Source organism: Chlorocebus sabaeus, chromosome 13 (genome assembly GCF_047675955.1).
Source record: "Chlorocebus sabaeus isolate Y175 chromosome 13, mChlSab1.0.hap1, whole genome shotgun sequence".
Taxonomy (NCBI): Eukaryota; Metazoa; Chordata; class Mammalia; order Primates; family Cercopithecidae; genus Chlorocebus; species Chlorocebus sabaeus.
The window spans coordinates 54,529,298-54,550,827 of NC_132916.1; the positions used below are offsets into that span (position 1 = coordinate 54,529,298).

At 38.6% G+C, this 21,530-nt stretch overlaps 1 protein-coding gene across 4 annotated transcripts in view; it reads right to left on the minus strand.

The window, feature by feature from the left end:
* SAMD3 (sterile alpha motif domain containing 3) overlaps positions 1 to 21,530 on the minus strand; it is a 66,954-nt gene that overhangs the window by 1,475 nt on the left and 43,949 nt on the right. For all 4 annotated transcript variants that reach the window (XM_073022466.1, XM_038000921.2, XM_008007078.3 and 1 more), the window contains 2 exons: positions 9,105 to 9,305; positions 233 to 404 (listed from right to left, as the gene is read on the minus strand). In XM_073022466.1, the coding sequence (XP_072878567.1) occupies positions 233 to 404; positions 9,105 to 9,305 (373 nt within the window). The remainder of the gene's footprint in view (positions 1 to 232; positions 405 to 9,104; positions 9,306 to 21,530) is intronic.

Sequence of the window (21,530 nt, forward strand, 5' to 3'; positions counted from 1 at the left end):
CCCCTAATTTGAAAATTTCTTTTTCTCCCCACCAGTAGTTTCACTTATTACTTAAATATTGAAAATTGTTATTAAATATATTTTAGTAATGTAAATTTTTAATAATTTTTAAATATATTTTTAAACTCAATAAATGTAAATTACTGAATTTTACTGACTACCAAAGCATAACTTTTCTAGATATCCTGACAGATAACAGACAAAATCACGCCGCTCCACAAGGTTTACTAACATTTCAACATGTCTTCATCTGTGTAATGTTTCATTTTTTCTTGCAATAGAATATTGATTGGATTGTCCACCACTGAAAAAGAAGTCAGTATATTTTCTGAATAGGATTCCAAAATGTGCCTTGTTTTCTTATAAATATCTGTTCTTGTAAGAAGTTGGAATTCTCTGAATATCTGACAAAAGAAGAAAGCAGTGCATACATCAGATCACAAGAAAAGCTAATATATAGAATGTAAAGACATAAAACCTTTAGAATTAAGCTTTGAATGCTGGTTTAAACTAAGTACTTGGTATTTTAGAAGTTTTAGTGGAGAATTAAAGCCTTAGGATGAGGGAGGAGAAAAGAATGAAAGCGTGAAATGAATGTGAAATGATAAATAATGGGCATGGCAAATTTCTAAACCTACAGAATTAAAACTTTGGATGCAGACTCAACTAAATTGAGGATTCAAAGGGTATATGCATATGTAGGCTATTTGGGTTACCCAGCTAAGATTCTAAGAGCTTACATTTCTTTAGGTAAACTACTTGTTACGTCTTGTTCAACAAGCAGCAAAGAACAAAACTGATTTTAGGAAGCAACCCCTGAAAAATACCTAACCGTAGTATCCTAAATCTAGGGAAAGGAGAGTGCTTTAGAAACACCGTAAGAGTAGACAGAGGTAAACAGTGAAAAACAATATATGGCCGAGCACTGTGGCTCATGCTTATAATCCCAGCATTTTGGGAGGCCAGGGCAGGAGGATCATTTGTGCCCAGGAGTTTGAGACCAGCCTGGGCAACACAGCAAAACCCTGTCTCTACAAAACACACAAAAATTAGCTGGGCATGGTGACACACGTGTATAGTCTCAGCTACTCAGGAGGCTGAGGTGGGAAGATAGCCTGAGCCCGGGGAGATCGAGACTGCAGTGAACTGAGACTGTGCTACTGTACTCCAGCCTGGGCAACTTAGTGAGACCCTGTCTTGAAAAGAAAGAAAAAGAAACAATGTATGTGCAGATTGGACTACAAGGTCAAAGCAAAACCAGTTTACTTTATGGAAGCCCCTTTCCTCAAACTACCCCTTCCTACCACTGCCTGAATTCTTCCCCCTCAGAGGATTCCCCCACCACTCCCCCTCTTGTTTTTAAGAGTGGCATTATCAGATCATTAGCCACCCACACTCGTATGAATTAAATTTAGTCATCGCTTTTCCTAAAACTATAAAGAACAATCACATACTACCCACTGGGCCTTGTTGTTCCTTGAATGCTTTGGTAGACTATAAATTGCCCAGAGATTAGGTCTGAAAGTTAAGTTGTCAGAAAGCTGGAATGCATAAAGCACAGTGTCTTTGTTACCAGGCAACCCACAGTGGGCCACTAATCTAGATTAATACCCTTAGAAAACTGTTTTCTCAGCAGGAAGATGTGAAGTGAAGGATGAAGAAGGTGAATACTCCACTGTTCTGGGCTCATAGCCTAAGAATTTCTTTTCTAACTTTTTGTTTTGAAATAATTTCAAGTTTACATTGAAGTTGCAGAAATAGTAAATAGAACTTACAAGTGCCCCTGTGCAACTTCCCCCAATTTCTGATCCGTTTGAAAAGGAGCTATAGACATAATGCCCCACTATTCCTTAATACCTCATTGTGTATTTCCTAAGTACAAGGACACTCAAATTCAGGAAAATCTACTACACATTCCATTCAAATTTGCCAGTTTTTCTGGTCATGTTCTTAGCAGATCCAGGATCTAATCCAGGATCACATATGAGATTTAGATACCATAGTCTCTATAGTCTCCAGTTTCAAACAACTTGTTAGTTTCCTTGACAGTTTCTGAAAAGTGAAGGCCAGTTACTTTGTAGAACTTTTCTCCCTGGCAGTTTTATGATATTTCAGATGTGCATTTCTGGCAAGAATGTTAGCATTTCTCACTGTATCCGGAAGCACAAAATGGTAACTGGTTCCAGTATTGGAGATAATAACTTTTATTACTTGATAAAAAATAGAATTCACCAGGTTTTTCCACTGTTAAATTAATAACATGTTGTTATAATTTATATGTTGTATAAGGAAATACCTTGAGTTTATGTAGATATCTTGTTCCTTGTATAACTCTGATCCATCAGATTCCACATCCATTAATGATTCTTGCCTGAATCAAGTACTACTATAATAGTTGCCAAATGGTGATTTTTCTAATTCCATTCTTTCTACATGGATTAGTTGGCTTTCTGTTTGAAGATAGTTTCTTTTCTTCACATATATTTACTTATTTATTTCTATCACTACAGGTTAATAAATTCCCATTTTACCCAAACGGTTACAAATCTGATCCTTTCATTGTTTATAGAATTGCTTGAATTGCCCAGGTTGGCCAGTAGGAGCTGCTTCAAACGGACTCCCATCCCCTCCTGGCATATCCTTATTAGTGTGCAAGCACTTCCTTCATTTCTGGCATTACACAGTATTTCAAACTCGTCTTGGTTTGTTGTTTTCATTTTTGTTTTGCCCCCAACCCTGTAGTGAGCTATTTCTCCAAGAACCCTGATTCCTTTTCATGAAGAATTATCTTTAAAAACTAAGATTTTAGGCCAGGCACTGTGGCTCATGCTTGTAATCCTAGCACTTTGGGAGGCCAAGGCAGGAGGATCATTTGAGCCCAGGAGTTTGAGACCTGCATGAGCAACAGGGCGAAATCCGTCTCTACAAAAAATACAAAAATTTGCCCGGCATGGTGGCGCATGCCTGTAGTCCCAGATACTCATGAGGCTGAAGTAGGAGGATTGCCTGAGCCCTGGGAGGCCGAGGCTGCAGTGAGCCATGATCATGACACTCCAGCCTGGACAACAGAGTGAGACTCTCTCTCAAAAGAATACCCAACCAAAAAAAAAAAAGATTTCAGCCCTGGTGTACTGCTTGCTACAGACATATTATTGTTCTACACTTTCTCTTAGAAGAAATCTAGGAAATGTTTTAATTTACATAAACACAGGCACCCATTGATCCAGAAATATCGATAACTATATATCTATATGTAAATATTAAATAGCCATACATAAAGACTAAAACCATGAGTTCACATTGATACTTTCACTTCCAAACCAATACCACAGGGCTTTTCCTAACCTTCCCCTTCCCAAGCTTCTAACTGTCTTCAACAGTGAGATACCTGGCTCCCATTATATCTCAATGTATTTACTTATGAGCACAAACGTCTGTGTAGCCAAGCTCTCAGCTGTGAATGGTCAGCCATGGAAAAGCCTCCCTCTCCAACACTTATGCACTGCTAATGGGAATGTAAATTATTAGTTCAGCCACTGTGGAAAGCAGTTTGGAGATTTCTCAAAGAACTTAAAACAGAGCTACCATTTGACCCAGGAATCCCATTAGTGGGTATATACCCAAAGGAATATAAAGAAAGACACATGCACATATATGTTCACTGAAGCACCATTCACAATAGTAATAACATGGAATCCACCTAGATGCCCATCAATAGCGGACTGGATAAAGAAAGTATACACGTACACCACAGAATACTACACAGCCATAAAAAAAGAATGAAATCATGTCCTTTGCAGCAACATAGATGCAGCTGGAGGTCATTGTTCTAAGCAAATTAATGCAGGAATAGAAAACCAGATACTGCATGTTCTTTCTTGTAAGTGGGAGCTAACCACTGAGTCCACATGGACACAAAGAAGGGAACAATAGACCCTGGAGTCTACTTGAGATTAGAGGGTGGGCGGAAGGTGAGGATCAAAAAATTACCTATTGGGTATTATGCTCACTACGTGGGCGATGAAATAACCTGTACGCCAAACCCCCACGGCATGCAGTTTACTTATATAACAAACCTGCACGATGTATCCCCTGCTGAACCTAAAATAAACGTTGGAACAAAAAAAAACAGCCCCCTTTTCACAACCCCAGATTATGTCCTACAAATTAATCGTCCTAATCCTTTTTCTTTCTGTTACTCAGATTGGATAATTCCTATTAATCTATCTTCAGATTCACAGCTCCTTTCTTTTCATTTTCCAATATGCTCTTAAGCCTATGCACATGGTGATGTTTTCATTTCAGATAAATGTTCTTTTCAGGTTTGAATTTCAGTTTGGTTCGTGTGTGCGTGTGTGTGTGCGCGCGCGTGTGTGCATGGATGTCATTTCTCTGCTGCATGTATTTCATTTCTGTGCTGAGATTCCCTATGGTGATGATACATGGAATTCACTGGTCTTCCCCACCACCCTGTCCTGAAGCAGCTGGCTTGCCAGACTGGTGGAGTGGCCTGTTGAAGACTCAGTTACAGCACCAGCTAGGTGGCAATACCTTGTGGGGCTGGGACAAGGTTCCCCCAGGCTGTGTAAGCTCCGAATTGGCATCCAGGACACGGTGCAGTTTCTTCCACAGCCGGAATTCATGGGTCCAGGAACCAAGAGTTGGAAATGGGAATGGCAGTGCTCACTGTAACCTCTAATGGTCCACTAGTGGGGAGGCTAGATTAAATTATGTTCCTTTAAAGGGTGTTAAATTTTGTTCTGATAGGCAGATAAATTACTGGTCGATCTTCTGGTCCTGTCAGACTTGAATTTATCATTTCTTTGGGCGATTTTGTTGTTTGTCCTTAGTCCTAGCTAAGGTCCTGGCTCAAACTTAGGCATGGTTCTTACTCATAAGGCATTGCTTTCTGGAGTCTCAGATGAATGCCTGAGGTGTTCTGCAGGGTCTCTACACACTGGGCCAGAATTCTTTTTTTTTTTTTTTTTTTTTTTTTTTTTTGAGACAGAATCTCACTCCATCGCCCAGGCTGGAGTCCAGTGGCATGATCTTGGCTCACTGTGCCTGCGCCTTCCAGGTTCAAGCCATTCTCCTGCCTCAGCCTCCTAACTAGCTGGGATTACAGGTGTGCACCACCACACCCAGCTAATTTTTGTATGTTTAGTGGAAACAGCATTGCACCATGTTGGCCAGGCTGGTCTCGAACTCCTGACTTCAAGTGATCTGCCTGCCTCAGCCTCCCGAAGTGTTGGGATTACAGGCGTGAGCCACCACACCTGGCCTGAATTATTAGCAACACTGTATGAAGTCTCAGCTCTCAGCCAAGGATCCCCAGGGCATCCGTCTGTAGACTTCGGCTCTAGCCCACTTTCCTCCAGTGCCTGTCCTACAAAGGCCAGCTGCTTTGTCATTCCTCAACTCTGATCTCCTCCTGTGTAGCTCCGTGAGACCTCCGCATTCTGCTTGCCTCCCACCATTCTGTACAGTGAGCTAGAAAGTAACCCATGCACAAAACTGAGGCACATCTTATGTCTTTCCCTGTTATCAAGGATCAGGGTCCTGCAATGCCTGTTGCCTAATGTCTGAGTGCAGTTGCCTCATACATATTTTTTTTTCCAGCTTTATCCATGTTAACAGTGGGAAGACTAGGACAGTACCAGTTACTCCATTTGGGCCAAAACCAAACTCAGATTCTTTATTTTTTTAATTTTTTGACACTTTATTAGCTGGCAATTCTCATGTACTTCAAGAGATGGTGATTGAAATTGTTTCTCAGGAAAGCAGAAACTATGACATCTGAAAGGATTTTTTGGAAAATTTGGGGAAGGATTTTAGTTTGTGTTTGGTATTTTCCTTCTCTCAACTCCCTCCTACTTGCCTTGTGCAACATCCAATACCAGTAATACATTCTTAGTTGATAATATTTTAGATAATCTAATAAATTGTTACATTCTGAATTTTTAAATATTCTGTTGAAAGAAAGTGTTTTGAGGAAGGAGGTTAATGAGCATGGAGGTGATGGAGGGTCAGTGTTAACAGTCAGGACCACCCCCCACCTCAGCTGCTAGTGTTCTGCCACCCTGTCTCCACCAGCTCCCTAAGCACTCAGTGTTTTCACAATGGCAGGAGCAACAGGCGCTGGGGGTGGTTTGGTGCAGGGACAACTGTCTTCTTATGGGATTGTTTGTTAACTAGGTATTTGCAAGGTCAAACTTGCTTTTATTTTAGGAAGCACACAAGGGTTTTATAAATTGGAAATCCCAGCTGCATAGGACTGAGTTAGGGAGGTACTTCCTGGAAAAACCGAAAATGATTCGTTCTTTTGTTTAAAACAATCAATAAGGTCAGGTGCAGTGGCTCACAGCTGTAATCCCAGCACTTTGGGAGGCTGAGGCAGGTGGATCACCTGAAGTCAGGAGTTCCAAGACCAACCAACATGGTGAAACCCTATCTCTACTAAAAATATAAAAATTAGCCAGGCATGGTGGTGTGCACCTGTAGTCCCAGCTACTTGGGAGGCTGAGGCAGGAGAATCACTTGAACCTGGGAGGCAGAGGCTGCAGTGAGCCAAGATTGTGCCACTGCACTCCAGCCTGGGTGACAAAGTAAGACTCTGTCTCAATCAATCAATCAATCAATCAATCAATAAAAACAGTCACTAGGCAACTCTATTCAATAAGTACAGTCATTACAAAAACCATACTCCATATTTTGGATATAAAGGGTGAAATACTTGAGGAATGGTGCAGAAGATACACCTATGCCGCAGTGGGAGGCCTTAACAAAGCACAGGGGACAGCCTCAGGTCTGAAATCTCTCTGCTGCTCACACAAGCTGTGACAGACCTCCACCTTACTGTCACCAGTGGTTCTTTAAAAAGCTGCTTGGCCGGGCACAGTGACTCAAGCCTGTAATCCCAGCACTTTGGGAGGCCGAGACGGGCAGATCACGAGGTCAGGAGATCGAGACCATCCTGGCTAACACGGTGAAACCCCGTCTCTACTAAAAATACAAAAAAAAACTAGCCAGGCGTGGTGGCGGGCACCTGTAGTCCCAGCTACTCCGGAGGCTGAGGCAGGAGAATGGCGTGAACCCGGGAGGCAGAGCTTGCAGTGAGCTGAGATCCGGCCACTGCACTCCAGCCTGCGCGACAGAGCGAGACTCCGTCTCAAAAAAAACAATAAAAATAAAAATAATAAAATAAAAAGCTGCTTAATATAGTCCATTTATATTCATCAGTAGGCCTTTGTAGGCTGCACTCCAATGAAGACCCCTAAGGCGGCGACATTAGTGATCACAACAGCCTTACCAACCTCCACTAATTCATTCAGCATTCAAAACAGCAAGATTACATTGCTGTGTCACACGTGTTGCTCTGCTAGGCACTTTGGGAACTGTTAATATTAAAACATGCTCTCTACATGTAAGGAGTATATAGACCGTAAGTTTGACAGGCTTTTGCTTTAAGACTGTATTTTGCAGCTGTGTCCATTTGGCATACTTTTCTAATAGCCAGAGGCGACTGGCTATTACAGTTCCTAATAACCCGAAGATGACGGGGAAACAAGCGAAAGCCACCGTATGGTTGCTGAGAGGATTAGGTAGATTAATCCTTGGAAAGCACTGAGAACATGCTGTTACAGAGGAGCATTCAGACATTTGCTACTTATGTCACTATTAAAATAATACCTACAGGCAATTCCTAATTCCCTTTGTTCAGAAGAAAAATATGTAGATGTTTCATGTTTAATTTGGTTAATTGAATACATAGAATTTCTCCATGAAATATGTTCTCGGGTAAAACCTTTGATGATCTTTCATTATATACCACCACCAAAAATTACACTAAAATTGTGAAAGACCCTTGAATGGCCACGCTAAGTGAACTAAATGGAAGGGTATTTGATTGATTTACCCATTACATTTCATAAATATATATATATATATATTTTTTTTTTCTTTGAGACAGGATCTCATTGTGTCACCAAGTTGGAGTACAGTGGCCCAATCGTGGCTCACTGCAGCCTTGACCTCCCTAGGCTTAGGTGATCCTCCTGCCTTAGTCTCCCAGAATAGTTGGGACTACAGGCATGCACCACTAAGCTCGGGTAATTTTTGTACTTTTAGTAGAGATGGGGTTTTACCAGGTTGCCAGGCAGGTCTTGAACTCCTGGGCTCAAGCAATCCACCCACCTCAGCCTCCCAAAGTGCTGGGATTACAGGCGTGAGCCACCATGCCCGGTGCTAAATTTCATGTATTTTTAAGAACACTTATGAAATTATGTGGGATCATAAAGGAAACATATTTTTAGTAAGGATGCATAATAACAGTTCCTTAATAAACTCCCTTGATTATATAAAAGCATGACAGGGGATAATGATTCACATTGTCAAAATGCCCCTAAGTGATGATCCACCAGCCTCCACAATATGTCCAATGACAGAGAACTCTTTAGTTCTGAAGGCAGCCAGTGCCTATTATCTGGATACGCTTACTGAAATTCTTCTTTTTTTTTTTAATATTCCTTTTTCAGGGTTAGGAAAGAGGGTGGGTGGGGAGGGTCCGCTTCCTGAAACTCCTATCAAATGACTCTGGTTGCAGCCCTTTGGGCCTCACGTCCCACTGAGATTCACCCCCACTGTCTTGCTATGCTGTCCTGTTACCATTCCAAGAGGAAAGAGGGAAAAATCCATTTGGACACTGTAATCCCAGCACTTTGGGAGGCTGAGGCAGGCAGATCACCTGAGGTGAGGAGTTCAAGACCAGCCTGGTCAAAATGGTGAAACTCCATCTCTACTGAAAATACAAAAATTAGTCGGGCATGGTGGCACACACCTGTAGTCCCAGCTACTCAGGAGGCTGAGGCAGGAGAATTGCTTGAACCTGGGAGGCAGAGGTTGCAGTGAGCTGAGATCGCACCTCTGTACTCCAGCCTGAGCAACAGAGCAAGACTCTGTCTAAAAAATATATATATATATTTATAAAATATTAAAGTATATATGTGTGTGTGTGTGTATATATATATTTAATATATATATAGTATATATACACACATATATACTATATATATTATATATAGAGAGAATAAAGTGAATAAAGATACCTGATAAGGGCACTTCAAGAAAGGAAACAGTTTAAGAATGTCCTTCAGAGGTGTTCGGCTGCCAATCATCTTTCTTCTTATTTCCAAAGTTTGGCTCATTCTCTTGTCAATTTCTCTCCAGTCCTTTTCTATTTTCACATATTCTTGCTGGAACCACTTAATATGTTCATCCAGCTCAGAATTGAAACAAACAGCTTCTTCCTGCAAAACATTTTCAACATATCAATGGATTCCATGTTTCTATGAAAACATGAATTTCAGGCTGTTACTGCACACTCTTAGCTCATTCCTAAGATGAGTATCGCCATGCCTGGTTACACTTGACATTGAACATAACTAATAAATGGACACTCTTTAATGACAATAAATTAGATAGTTAATTACTTATCATGGAATTATAATCTATTCTCTTGAAAGATCTAAAAGAGTTACTTTAATTCCTGCGTTATCCTTTTATATGGAGATAGATTATCCAGAAGGTTCCCACTGAATAAAATGTTGCTCATTTCTATGCATTTAAATTTTAGAAGATAAAATGTTAAGAAGATATTTTTAAAAGTATTAAGGTTTTGTTATTACTATTGTTTATCTTTTTTCTTTTTAAATGACTTTTTATAGCTGCAGTACCACGCCATATAATCCAAATTCAAAATAATAACTGGTTATTTTCTGATGCTAAATCATTAAACTAATAATTTTATTCACCATACAACAGGGTAAGTTGGGCGGGGTGGGGGCAGCTAAGAAACACCTCACTTATTCTTGTTGAAAATCTAAGACAATCAGCTTTGAGGAAATAAGAAAAATATCTTTCTAGAAATATGAGTTAAGAGGACAGTCAGCTGAACTGCACATAAATGAAAGTTGATCAGCCGTCTAGCTGACCAGAATGTGAACAGCTGATACGTATAAAGGATGAAAAAGACGATAAGGAGCCTACAGTCCTCTTATATCAAGGCTTTTACAAGCACATAGGAAAGCCTCAGTAGATCTACTTTCTGTGGACACAGAATGACTAACAAGACCTAAACCAAGTGAACAAACTCCTAGAAAAATAAAATTATCAAAATTAAGAAGAAGTTCCTATAATCTTACATAAGTTTAATTGGAAGATAAAAGTACTTCCACAAAGAAAATATCAAGAAAGACTTGAGGGTTTTACACACAAAATATACTTAACTTTTGAAACAGAATGTTCAAATTTATGCAAAAATTTTCAAGAAAAAGTAACGGAGGCCAGGAATGGTGGCTCACACCTGTAACCCCAGCACTTTGGAAGGACAAGGCAGGAGGATCACCTAAATCCAGGAGTTCAAGACCAGCCTGGCCAACATGGCGAAACCCCACCTCTACTAAAAATACAAAAATTAACTGGATGCGGTAGCACACACCTGTAATCCCAGATACTTGGAAGGCTGAGGCATGAGAATTGCTTGAACCGGGAGGCGGAATTTGCAGTGAGCCAAGATCACACCACTATACTCCAGCCTGGGCAACAGAGTGAGACTGTCTCAAAAAAAAAAGAAAGAAAGAAAAAAAGAAAAAAGAAAGAAAGAAAAATAAAAGAAAAAAGGAAGGAAAAAAAAGGAATACTCTCTAACCCATCCTACGAAACCTCTATGACATTGATCCCCAAACCTGAAAGAACAGTGTAAGAGAGGAAAAGTGCAGGTCACTCTCATTGATGAACAAAGGTGCAGATATTAGAAACAAGGAAGAACTAACTTGAATTATTATACCTCAGAAACTCAAGGGTGGTTTGAAATTGGCAAGGGAACTATAGTAAATTAAAAGAAAACATGATTGATTTACCCATTACGTTTCACATACTGTCATATTAAAATCTCAATTTGGGGGCCACTGTTAGAAAAAGATTTGGGGCAGAAAAGAGTAGGTTTTGAGAAATGTGGTGTATGAATAGTTTGGCACAGCAGCTCACACCCAGTAATCCCAATACTTTGGGAGACTGAGGCCGAGGGTTACTTGAGGCCAGGAGTGTTAGAGAAGCCAGGGCAACATAGCAAGGCTCTATCTCTACAAAAATAATAATAAATGTTGGGAGGCCGAGGCGGGCGGATCACCTTAGGTCAGGAGTTTGAGACCAGCCTGGCTAATGTGGTAAAACCCTGTCTCTACTAAAAATACAAAAACGCAGCCAGGTGTGGTGGTGCATGCCTGTAATCCCAGCTACCCGGGGGACTGAGGAGAATCGTTTGAACCCAGGAGGCGGAGGTTGTGGTGAGCCGAGATCGTGCCACTGCACTCCAGCCTGGGCAACAGAGTGAGACTCCGTCTCAATAAACAAATAAATGATAATAATAAAATTACAACAGTTCTGTAATTTTACTTGGACTATCTAAACACTTGTAAACATCATATACTGCATTAATTAAAGATGAAAAAACATGACCATTTCAAATAATGCAGAAAAAGTATCTTATATAGTATTCATCTATGATAAAAGAAAAACACTTTTGTCAAAATAACAGAAATTTTCAAAACCTATAAAGTTATATACCAAAAAACCTATAGTTAACATAATTTTTTTTTTTTTTTTAGACAAGGTCTCACTGTGTCTGTCACCCAGGCTGAGGTGCAGTGGAGTGATCACAGCTCAGTGCAGCTTCAAACTCCCAGGCACGAGTGATCCTCCCACTTCAGTGTCCCAACAGATGGGCCTACAGGGCCCTGCCACCACACCTGGCCAATGTTTGTGCTTTTTGTAGAGACAGGTCTTGCCATGTTGCCCAGGCTGGTCTTGAACCCCTGGGCTTAAGTGATCTGCTACCTTGGCCTCCCAAATTGTTGGGATTACAGGCATGAGCCACCGCGCCTGACAGATATGATTGTTAATGGTGAAATTTTAAAAGAATAATCTTTAAAATCAGAAGCAACACAAAGATGATTTATTATACTCTTACTCAGCCTGTACTGAAATTCCAGTCAGAGTAGTAAGATAAGTAAATAAAAGGTATAAAAATTGAAAAGACAGAAATAAAATTGTCATTATTCATAGATCATGTGATTGTTCAAAAGAAAACTTAAAATTATGCAGATGTGATTTGTTACAACTGAGTTTTTCAGAGCAACTGAATACAAGATAAATATTCTAACATATACTAACATAGAAAATAAAATTTTGTACAATTATGTTTTGCAAAAAAAATTAAACTGCAAAAAAACTTGTAAGATACCTAGGAATAAAACTAACAAAAAATGTGCAAGACTTTTAAGAAAATTATGAAACGATAAAATATTAATGAGACTTAAATAAAGGGATAGTCTATCATGTTCACAGCTAGAAAGATTCAATATTGTAAGAAAGTCATCTTTCTCCAAGTAGAGCTGTTGATTCGCTATTTCTGTCAAAATCCCAAACCTATTGAAAACCACAAGTTTTTTTTTATCAGAACTTGACTAACTGATTCTAAAACTCACTTGAAAGATTAAAAACCTCAGGAATAACCAAGGCATTCCTAAAGAATAATAAAGCAGTGATGGGAAAGTATCAAGACATTTTACAGCTATGTAAGTAAGGAAGTTGGTATTGATGCAGGGCTAGATGACTTTGCTAGTGGAAAACAGCAGAGCTTATAGACACAGAGCCAAGGAAACAGCAGAGATGGCATCACGAATCTGAGGAAGAGAAGGACTATTTTCTGAAAGGTGCAAGAAAATTTTCTATCCATAAGAAAAAAAAAATCCATATGGCTTAAGAAGTTAAATTTTAAGAGCAAAAACTTAAAAAAATTTAAAGAAAATATAGAAATATTTCTTCTCACTTCAAGGTAAGAAAGGATTTCCTTTTTAAAAGTGTTACCAGTGGAGGGCCTTGACTACAAGTCATCCAGGTTCTTGGTGTTTTGAACAAAGAATTGGAAGAAATGCATAACAAAGCCATGAAATAAAGAAGCAACAAAAACACAGATTTATTGAAATGAAAGTATACTCCATGGAGTGGGAGCAGGCTCAAGCTGGCTGCTCAAGAAAATTTTCTGGGTTTTAAATAGTCTCTAGTGGTTTCCCATTGGTGACTCGGTTTACACCCTATGTAAATAAAGGAGAGGCCCACAACTAGTCTGATTGGTTGTGGAAGGTGACCAATCAGTGACTGAAGTGAAGTTGCAAAGTTACACTCTATGCAAATGTCTGATTGGTTGTGGGAAGGGACCAGAGGCTGAAGTGAAGTAACAAAGTTATATCCCAATGCAAATGAAGACTAGGCCTGCTACCAGTCTGATTGGTTGCAAGAGATTGATATGGTTTGGCTCTGTGTCCCCACCCAATCTCATCTTGTAGCTCCCCTAATTCCTACGTGTTGCGGGAGGGACCAGATGGGAGATGACTGAATCATGGGGGCAAGTCTTTCTCGTGCTATTCTCATGATAGTGAATGGGTCTCACAAGATCCTATGGTTTTAAAAACGGGAGTTTCTCTGCACAAGCTCTCTCTCTGCCTGCTGCCATCCACAGAAGATGTGACTTGCTCCTCCTTGCCTTCTGCCATAATTGTGAGGCCTCCCCAGTCATGTGTAACTGTTAGTTCAATAAACCTCTTTCTTTTGTAAATTGCCCAGTCTCAGGGATATCTTTATCATGATACCTTTATCAGGATGTCTTTATCAGTGTGAAAACAGACTAATACAGATGACTTTCCATTTTTCATCTGCCACACAGAGGTGGGTGGGAGGTTGCAAAGGGAGTAGCCTCTGATCCCTTTGTTACCTGGGCATGGTAAGTTGGGGTTTTTCTTTTGATTCAGTTCTAGGAAGTTGGTGCAAATTGGCCTTAGGCCTCCTGCCTCCAGACCCTATTCTCCTGCCTCAAAAGCACTAATCATAAGATAAATGACTGATTACTCTAACTACATTAAAATTGCAACCTTGTCTTTCCTTGTCAAAAGACACCAGAAAGAAATTTAAAAGGCAAGGCACAAACTGTAAGAAGATATGTGGAACTGATTTAATTAGAAAAGGAGTAGAATACAGAATATACAAAGGATTTTTACAAGTAAATTGAAAAAAAGGGCAGCCTCATAGAAAAATAGGCAAAAGACATGAACAGACACTTTACAGAGGAGGCAACAAGAATATTTCATAAACATATGAAAAAATGATCACCCTCATACATAACTGAAATTGAAACCAAACATGGTACCATTTTATTCCCAATAGATTGGAAGTGGGGTGGTAGCATTGCATGGGGGTGGGTGAGTGGAAAAAAAATCAGATGATTAACAAGTGCTGCTTAGGGAGCTTAATCATCCAGGAAAATAATTTGGCACTGTCTTATAAAGTTGAATATGTGCACACCCTGTGAGCCAGTGAGCCAGCAAATCCACTTCTAAGTATAAATCCTTGAAAAAAGCTTTCACATATGCTTCAAGACACACATACAAGAATAATCACAGCAGCATAGTTCATAACGGCCAAAACTGGAAACAAATCAAATATCTGTTAAGAAGAGAAGAGCCAAATAAACTGGTTGCCTGTCACAATAGATTAAACCAACAGGAAAATGAATAAACTACACTCAACTGAACAACCTGGATGAATTCCAGTGACATTACATTGGGCGAAAAAAAGGAACTTATCAAAGATAACATATAGTTTTCATATCATTTTGTAAACCTCAAAAACAAGCAAAACTAGAATTTGTTTTAGGCTGGGGTAGTGAAGGAAAATTCGTGGAAGATGAGGAACTGATCAGATTTTAAGGGATAATAGAATTTGAAAGAAGGAAGGACAGTTCTGGGTGGAGAGACAGGAAGGGCAGAGCATGTTACGGGAAAGTTAGTAGAGCGAATCTGAAGATTGCGGAAAACCATAGAGGGCCAGGGTTTAAAGCTGGGACTTAAAGGAGATGAAATCTTTTAATTGAGGTTGGAAGAATAGCTAGGAAACTTGTGAATGCAGAGATACAGATTTGATATTTCTTATAAATTATCTAGATTTAGATTTCTAGAAAGGGAGAAAATTATAGGAGCAGGATAACCAGGATAATGGATTGTCAACGAAGCCAAGGAGTTTCAAATGTAAAATGTGGAAGGTGGTGAAAAGAAAAAAAAAAAAAACTTTAAGTTTCAGATATGTCAGATCTTCATTTACTTTCAAGCTTTGTTTGTATATGTTTTAAACTGTTGAACATAAAAATGGACCTCAGAGGATTTATTCAAATAAAATATGTGCTTGAAAAAAAACAAGCAAAACTAAGCAATATATCCCTTAAGAATTCATGCATATGTGACAATATCATTTATTTTAAAAACAGGTGAATGATAAACATAAAATTCAGAGTAGTGATTACTTCTAGAGGCCCGTAGTGTTGGAGAGGCAGGTGACGGGAGAGGGGAGGAAAACTCGGGCACACACAATGGTGCAGGCAGTGTTCTAGTTTAAAGTTAAATGTTGGGTTAACAGTGTTTATTTTGTCTCATAAACTACATATATGTTATATATATTTTTTCTTCTGTATGCCTCAAATGCAAAGAATGACAAATTCTTAAGTAGAAAACATTCTAATTTTTTAAAGTACAGAAAAAAATGTTTTAAACAGCTTTCTTTCATCTACTGAAATACAGAAGTTATATAATTGCTGATACTGACATTTAGATACTACTGTGTATATAATGTACTACTTCCTCCAAAACTCTTACCCAATCATGAAAATAACGTTTCTAGAGAGCTTCCACCTGATCAGACTGATGGGATTAACACAGTGTTGGTGGGTTGTATTCTAGACCGAAGTGATTTTCCTATTAGAAGGCTACATCAGAATTTAAAATTCTCACCATTTTAATGATTTACATATTATTAGATTTGTATATTGTTAGATATACTGTTAATGATTTATATATTATTAAAGCTGGAAAGAACTTAGAAATCACCTAGTCCATGCCTCACACTTTACTGATGGGCAAACTGAGAACCTCAAAGGGAAGTGACTTTTTCCAAGCACAGAGATGCCCAGGTGTTCAGGTTTCTGTTAGGGTAGTTCTCCACTTCTCTAACAGGCTGATTTCTTTAACAGTGCACATTGAAATGAGGGAACTAGTGAATAAAAAATGTCTGAATCTTACAGAACAGCAGCTGTTTCCAAGCTGTTTCCACTTGAAGACTGTTGACTTCAAGATGTCTGTCTCAGTAGAGAAAGTTAATGGAGGGCCGTGCTCAGGGAGGAATCAACGGAAGAAGACATGAAGCGGGAAAGAGATCACTTCCGGCCAAGAAATACACTGAAGGGAAATGTAGGACTCACCTGTGACATGTGTGACTTTAGAGGAATCAGCATAAATTAACCAGAACATTAACCTGAGTTACAGCCAAACAAATTGTATAAAGTGTGTACGCTACGCTTCCTTCACCACACTAGTTTTGGCAACATTGAGTGGTCTCTCTCTACTCCAACACCACAGCAACCTAAGCTCCCAGAGAGTTGGTTGTAATAGCAGAGCATAGTTATAGCCAACTTTTAGTTTAAGCTGACAGCTGGAACAGAAATAAGGAGGAGAATAGTTCTAAGTTTGATTTCAACGGAAGAATGAGACTGCTTTTGAAGTAGTAAGACGGCATGGTTAAAAATGTAGTTATAGCTTTTTTTATCTCCCAGAAATGAATAAAAACTCATCTTGACTTTGATAAAGATAACTTTGTTCTATATCCCACAATCTGAATAAGTTTACAAAGAGAGTATCGTGTTATGAAAGTTGAATAATTCTCTTTAAAATAATATTTTAAGAAAAAGGTATCTTGCCATGTTGCCCAAGCTTGTCTTGAACTCCGGGGCTCAAGGAATTCTCCCATTTCAGATCCCAAAGTGCTGGGGTTACAGGCATGAGTCACTGCATCTGGTCCCTGAATAATTCTTATAAATACCCTAAGAAAAATCTACTTTAAAGGCATTATGTAAATAAAGGTTCCATACCTAAGACTGTGGACTATAGCTTCTGAACATCACCAGCAAATAACTGGATATACTCCCTGCTGATTATAATGTTCTCTGTAGTTTGTCATCTAACTCATTCTCTAACTACCCAAAGGGAGTATTTGTCTCAGCTGTCCAGTATGGTAGCCACTAGCCACATGTGGCTTCTGAGCACTTGAAATGTGACTAGCCCAAATTGATATTTCGAATTTTTAACAATTTTTATTGTCATTTTTATTATTTTTTAATAGAAGACTGGGTTTTGCTATGTTGCCCAGCTGGATTCTAACTCCTGGGCTCAAGCAATCCTCCTGCATTTGCCTCCCAAGTAGCTGGGACTACAGGCATGTGCCACTGAACCTGGCTTTTTTTCCCCCTGCCAGAGATAGCCCAAATTGAAATGTAAGCTGCAAACACTGTATTTCAAATATTTGTTATGCAAAAAAAGAATGTAAAATATCTCATTAACAATTTTTTAGAATGATTACATGTTGAAATAATATTTTGCATATAGTGAGTTAAATCTACTATTAACATTAATTCCATTTGCCTCTTTTTACTTTTTAAAAATTTCTGCTACTAGAAAATTAAAAATTACATAAGCAGCACATACTATATTTCTATTGGACAGTGTGGTGTTAGATACTAGGGGTTTCCTCATACCAAATCCCAGTCATCCTCATTTCCAATTCTATTAACATCAAGTATTGACTTGGAAATGATGTATCCCTATGGAACTTGAACAGTAGCTTAGCTTAGCATTCAGGCATGTGTCTCAGTCAATCAGCGGACAGAGTTTCACCCATACAACCTTGCCCCATGTTTCCAAGTGCGCAGCTTACTTGTAAAACTTTGCAGTATTAGTAAATATGCCACCTGCAAATGACAGTAATTGCACTCTATGTAGAATGAAATTAACTGTCAAGATTTTTCTTCAACTTTTGCTGTCTTGTTCAATTTTCTATCATAAGAGAAACATCTGTGGAAAAGGCTATAAAATAATTAGTATTTATACAATAAATCATTATGTATCAGGCCTAGTAAAAAAACAACAGTAACTATCATAAGATAAATCCAAAGAAACTTAGTAAATATTCTTAACATTTGACTCACTAGGTAGTTTTTGCACAACTTTAATTATATTTTATTTCTAAGCCAAAGAAATCTAACACACAAAGCCATTTCATAGCTTTCAAAGCTATAGGATATATATGTACCCAATAAGTAGGAAAATAAAATGTTTTAAGAGAGAAATGAATTATAGGCATAGTGTTAATAATTTAACACCTGGTAGTTAGTTAACTAACTTATTTAGCAAATATGTGGAAGACTATGGAATACAAGAACATCCTAAAAGCATTTATCAAATCCATGCATCAGTATCCTACACATAAAGTAGGTTAAAAAAAAAAAAGAGGCACAAGTTATCCTCTCTAAAGAAATTGCCATGTGGTTCCAGTATATATTTGATAGAATATGTCACATCAGAATGAGGTAAAATGTTAGGTATTTTTTCCTCTATATTTCAGACTTAGAGAAATGTCCTTAAAATTAAATTCACAAAAGAGACAATCTATTCCTAGTACTGAGGGTCTAGAAAGAATCTTCAAGTAAATTAGCTGTAAAAATGAAAACTAGGTGTTTTTACTTAAAGCAAAATCATTTTTTCCCTATGTTCTAAGTGTTCTTATTATAACAAATGGCAATAACTCTCATATATTTCCCCATGCTAAAGATGGTACAAGGACACAGATTGTAAAATCACAAGGGAGGATGGCAGGACTAGCCTGATCCTCAAAAAATGCCTTCATTGCTTCATGAAGCCAGCACAGGCACAGGAGAATCACAGAGAAGTGGATCCAATGCTTGACATAGTGTGTTTGGAATCCCTGGTATTACCTGCAACAGGCAAGATTACGCTGCTGCACCTGACAACTCCCACACCTTATAGTGACAAAAGTTTATCATACATGTGACATGCCCATCTTGGGGCCCTGCTCCTAATCCTCTTTACCCAAGGACATGGCTCCATCATCTAGAATGCTGTCAATTGTCACTGAAAAAAGAGGTAAATGAGAAATTGTATGCGGGATCTTTAACGCGCATGTCACATCTGCTCACATTTCATTGGCCAGCCTTGTGACCACACCTAACTTCAAGGGGGTGGAGAAGTACAATCCTGCTGATTGTACAAAAGGGAAAGAATTTGTTAAACTGGTAAGTAACAGGACCAGGAGGGTTACATCAGGAAGATATAGCAATTATAAACTTATATACACCTAACAACAGAGCCCCCAAAACCGTGAGACAAAAACTGACAGACTGAAAGGAAAAATAGACAATTCCAGAATTATAGTTGGAGACTTCAATACTTCAGTTTCAATGATAAATAGAACTACTAGAAATATGATAAACAAGAAACTAAAAACCTCAAACAACTGTTGTTTCTGGAGAAGACAACATACATTGTAGGAACTTGAAATCAGAAGTAAAGAATACATCATAAAATGAAGACCTCTTAGCAGATGAAATTAAAAGAAATTTTGAAGAAACTAGTAGGACTAAGTTACTTATTTAAAACTCTTAAAGCAAAACAGAAACCAAATGTAGACTAAACTAACTGACAAAGATAAAATAATCTATCCACCTACATAACGTTAAAAGCCTCCAAATCAAGAAAACTCCATTGCAGTTAGAAAACAAAACAAAACAAAAACACACAAAAAAACACAAAAGAGATAAGCAAAAGCTCTAGCTGAGATGTAAATGGTATTTACATCCTTTGTATTCTGCTTCAAGAAAACAAAATTATTTTCACCAAATATCAAATTTAGAGTGAATTTACCCCATAAAGACAGAGAAGAATCTTTTCAAAGTAGTTGAAAAGATCAGCCATAAATGTAAAGAGCTAGACACCTATACAGTACAAGTCAAAATTTTTTTCAGAAAATTTTTAAAGAATCGCTGGCTATTATCAATGTCAGCTTTTTTTTTTCATGGCCAAAAAGTTTATGATAATAGGTTGATAGCTCTACCAGCTGAAAGAAACTTTAGTAATTAAGAAAAGAAAATGCATGCATTCGTCAAAAAAGTATTAAGAAGTTAAGCATTTCGGTAAGTATGTTTACATCCTGATGCTTCAAATGAGGCATTTGACAGAGGCCAAGAGGACCACCAAGGAATTTTTTTTGATGAAGAGATCCCCAAGGAAAGGATCAACATCGAGCTATGATGACATGGGGATCCAAGGTTCCATGCCCCATGTAGACCAGATACGAACTCCTTCAAACCAAGGTCAGGATAGTAAGAGCAGGATCCTTCCACCAGTCCATCTCCATCCAGTTACAGCAGGATACTCCCCCAAGGGCTAGCCAGAGCTTGTCCTGGTGCTCCCTGTGCTGGCCGATGCTCAGAACCTTCTTTTGGTTCAACACTCCCTCCATTTGTGGCACCACAGTCCAGGATGTCATTCTGTGAGAGGGCAGATGCTACAAGGGGGTCCTGGGGGATGGTTTAAGAGGACTCCCTCTTCCCCTTCTTCTGAAAATGAGGATGAACCTACACAGAATCTTCTACACTGAGAGACTCCCCTGACACAGCATATCCTCCACTGGGCAACAAAAAATGTCTCTACACTAAGTGGTACTAAGTAATAAACACTAGTGGAAAATGCAATATACAATGGCTTAAGAACAGGCTGTATATGCTGTTAAATAGAGATCTCCATATAATGAACCACTTTCTCAACACCAGTTACAAAACAGCCCATTTTCTTCATGGGTTTATGGTGCCACTTTTATTGTACATTAAGTTCCCAAATAGACATGGGTGTATTCTGGGCATTCTTTCTTATTCCATTGGTATATCAAAGATGAACTGCAGATGACTTAAAGATTTAAACATGAAAGTTAAAATTACAAACATAAGGGAAGAAAGAATAAGGGAGAAACTTTGTGACTTGGGGCATGGGAAAGACTGCAGTCTACAAATCAACAAGAAAAAGATGCAAACCCATTAGAAAACAGGCAATGGATCTAAAGAGGTAATTTTCTAGAAGAGATGCAAAAGGCTAACATACATATGAAGAGATGCCCAGACTCAGTAATCCATGGAAATGTAAATCACAACAAGAATGAAATTATACTTTATACCTATTAGTCTTGGCAGCATTTTGAAGGCTAGATAATGGTAAGCGTTGGCTGGAATACAGGGATCTGCACTGATGTGGGAGTGAGATTAGCAAAGTCCTTTTGAAGAGCAACTGGTCAAATTAAGTACACACGTGCCTTGAGCCCCATCAGTTCCACTTCTGGATGTGCAACCCAAAGAAAGGACACACAGCTTCATAACCAGGTATGTATAACGGTGTTCTCTGCAGTGCAATTTGTAGTGGGAACAGGACTTGAGGCTAGAGTACTCTATAATGGTTAAAATCAATGGACTTGAAATATACACGAATGAATCTTTAAAAGAGTGTCAGTTTAAAAGGTGAAATTGAATGAGA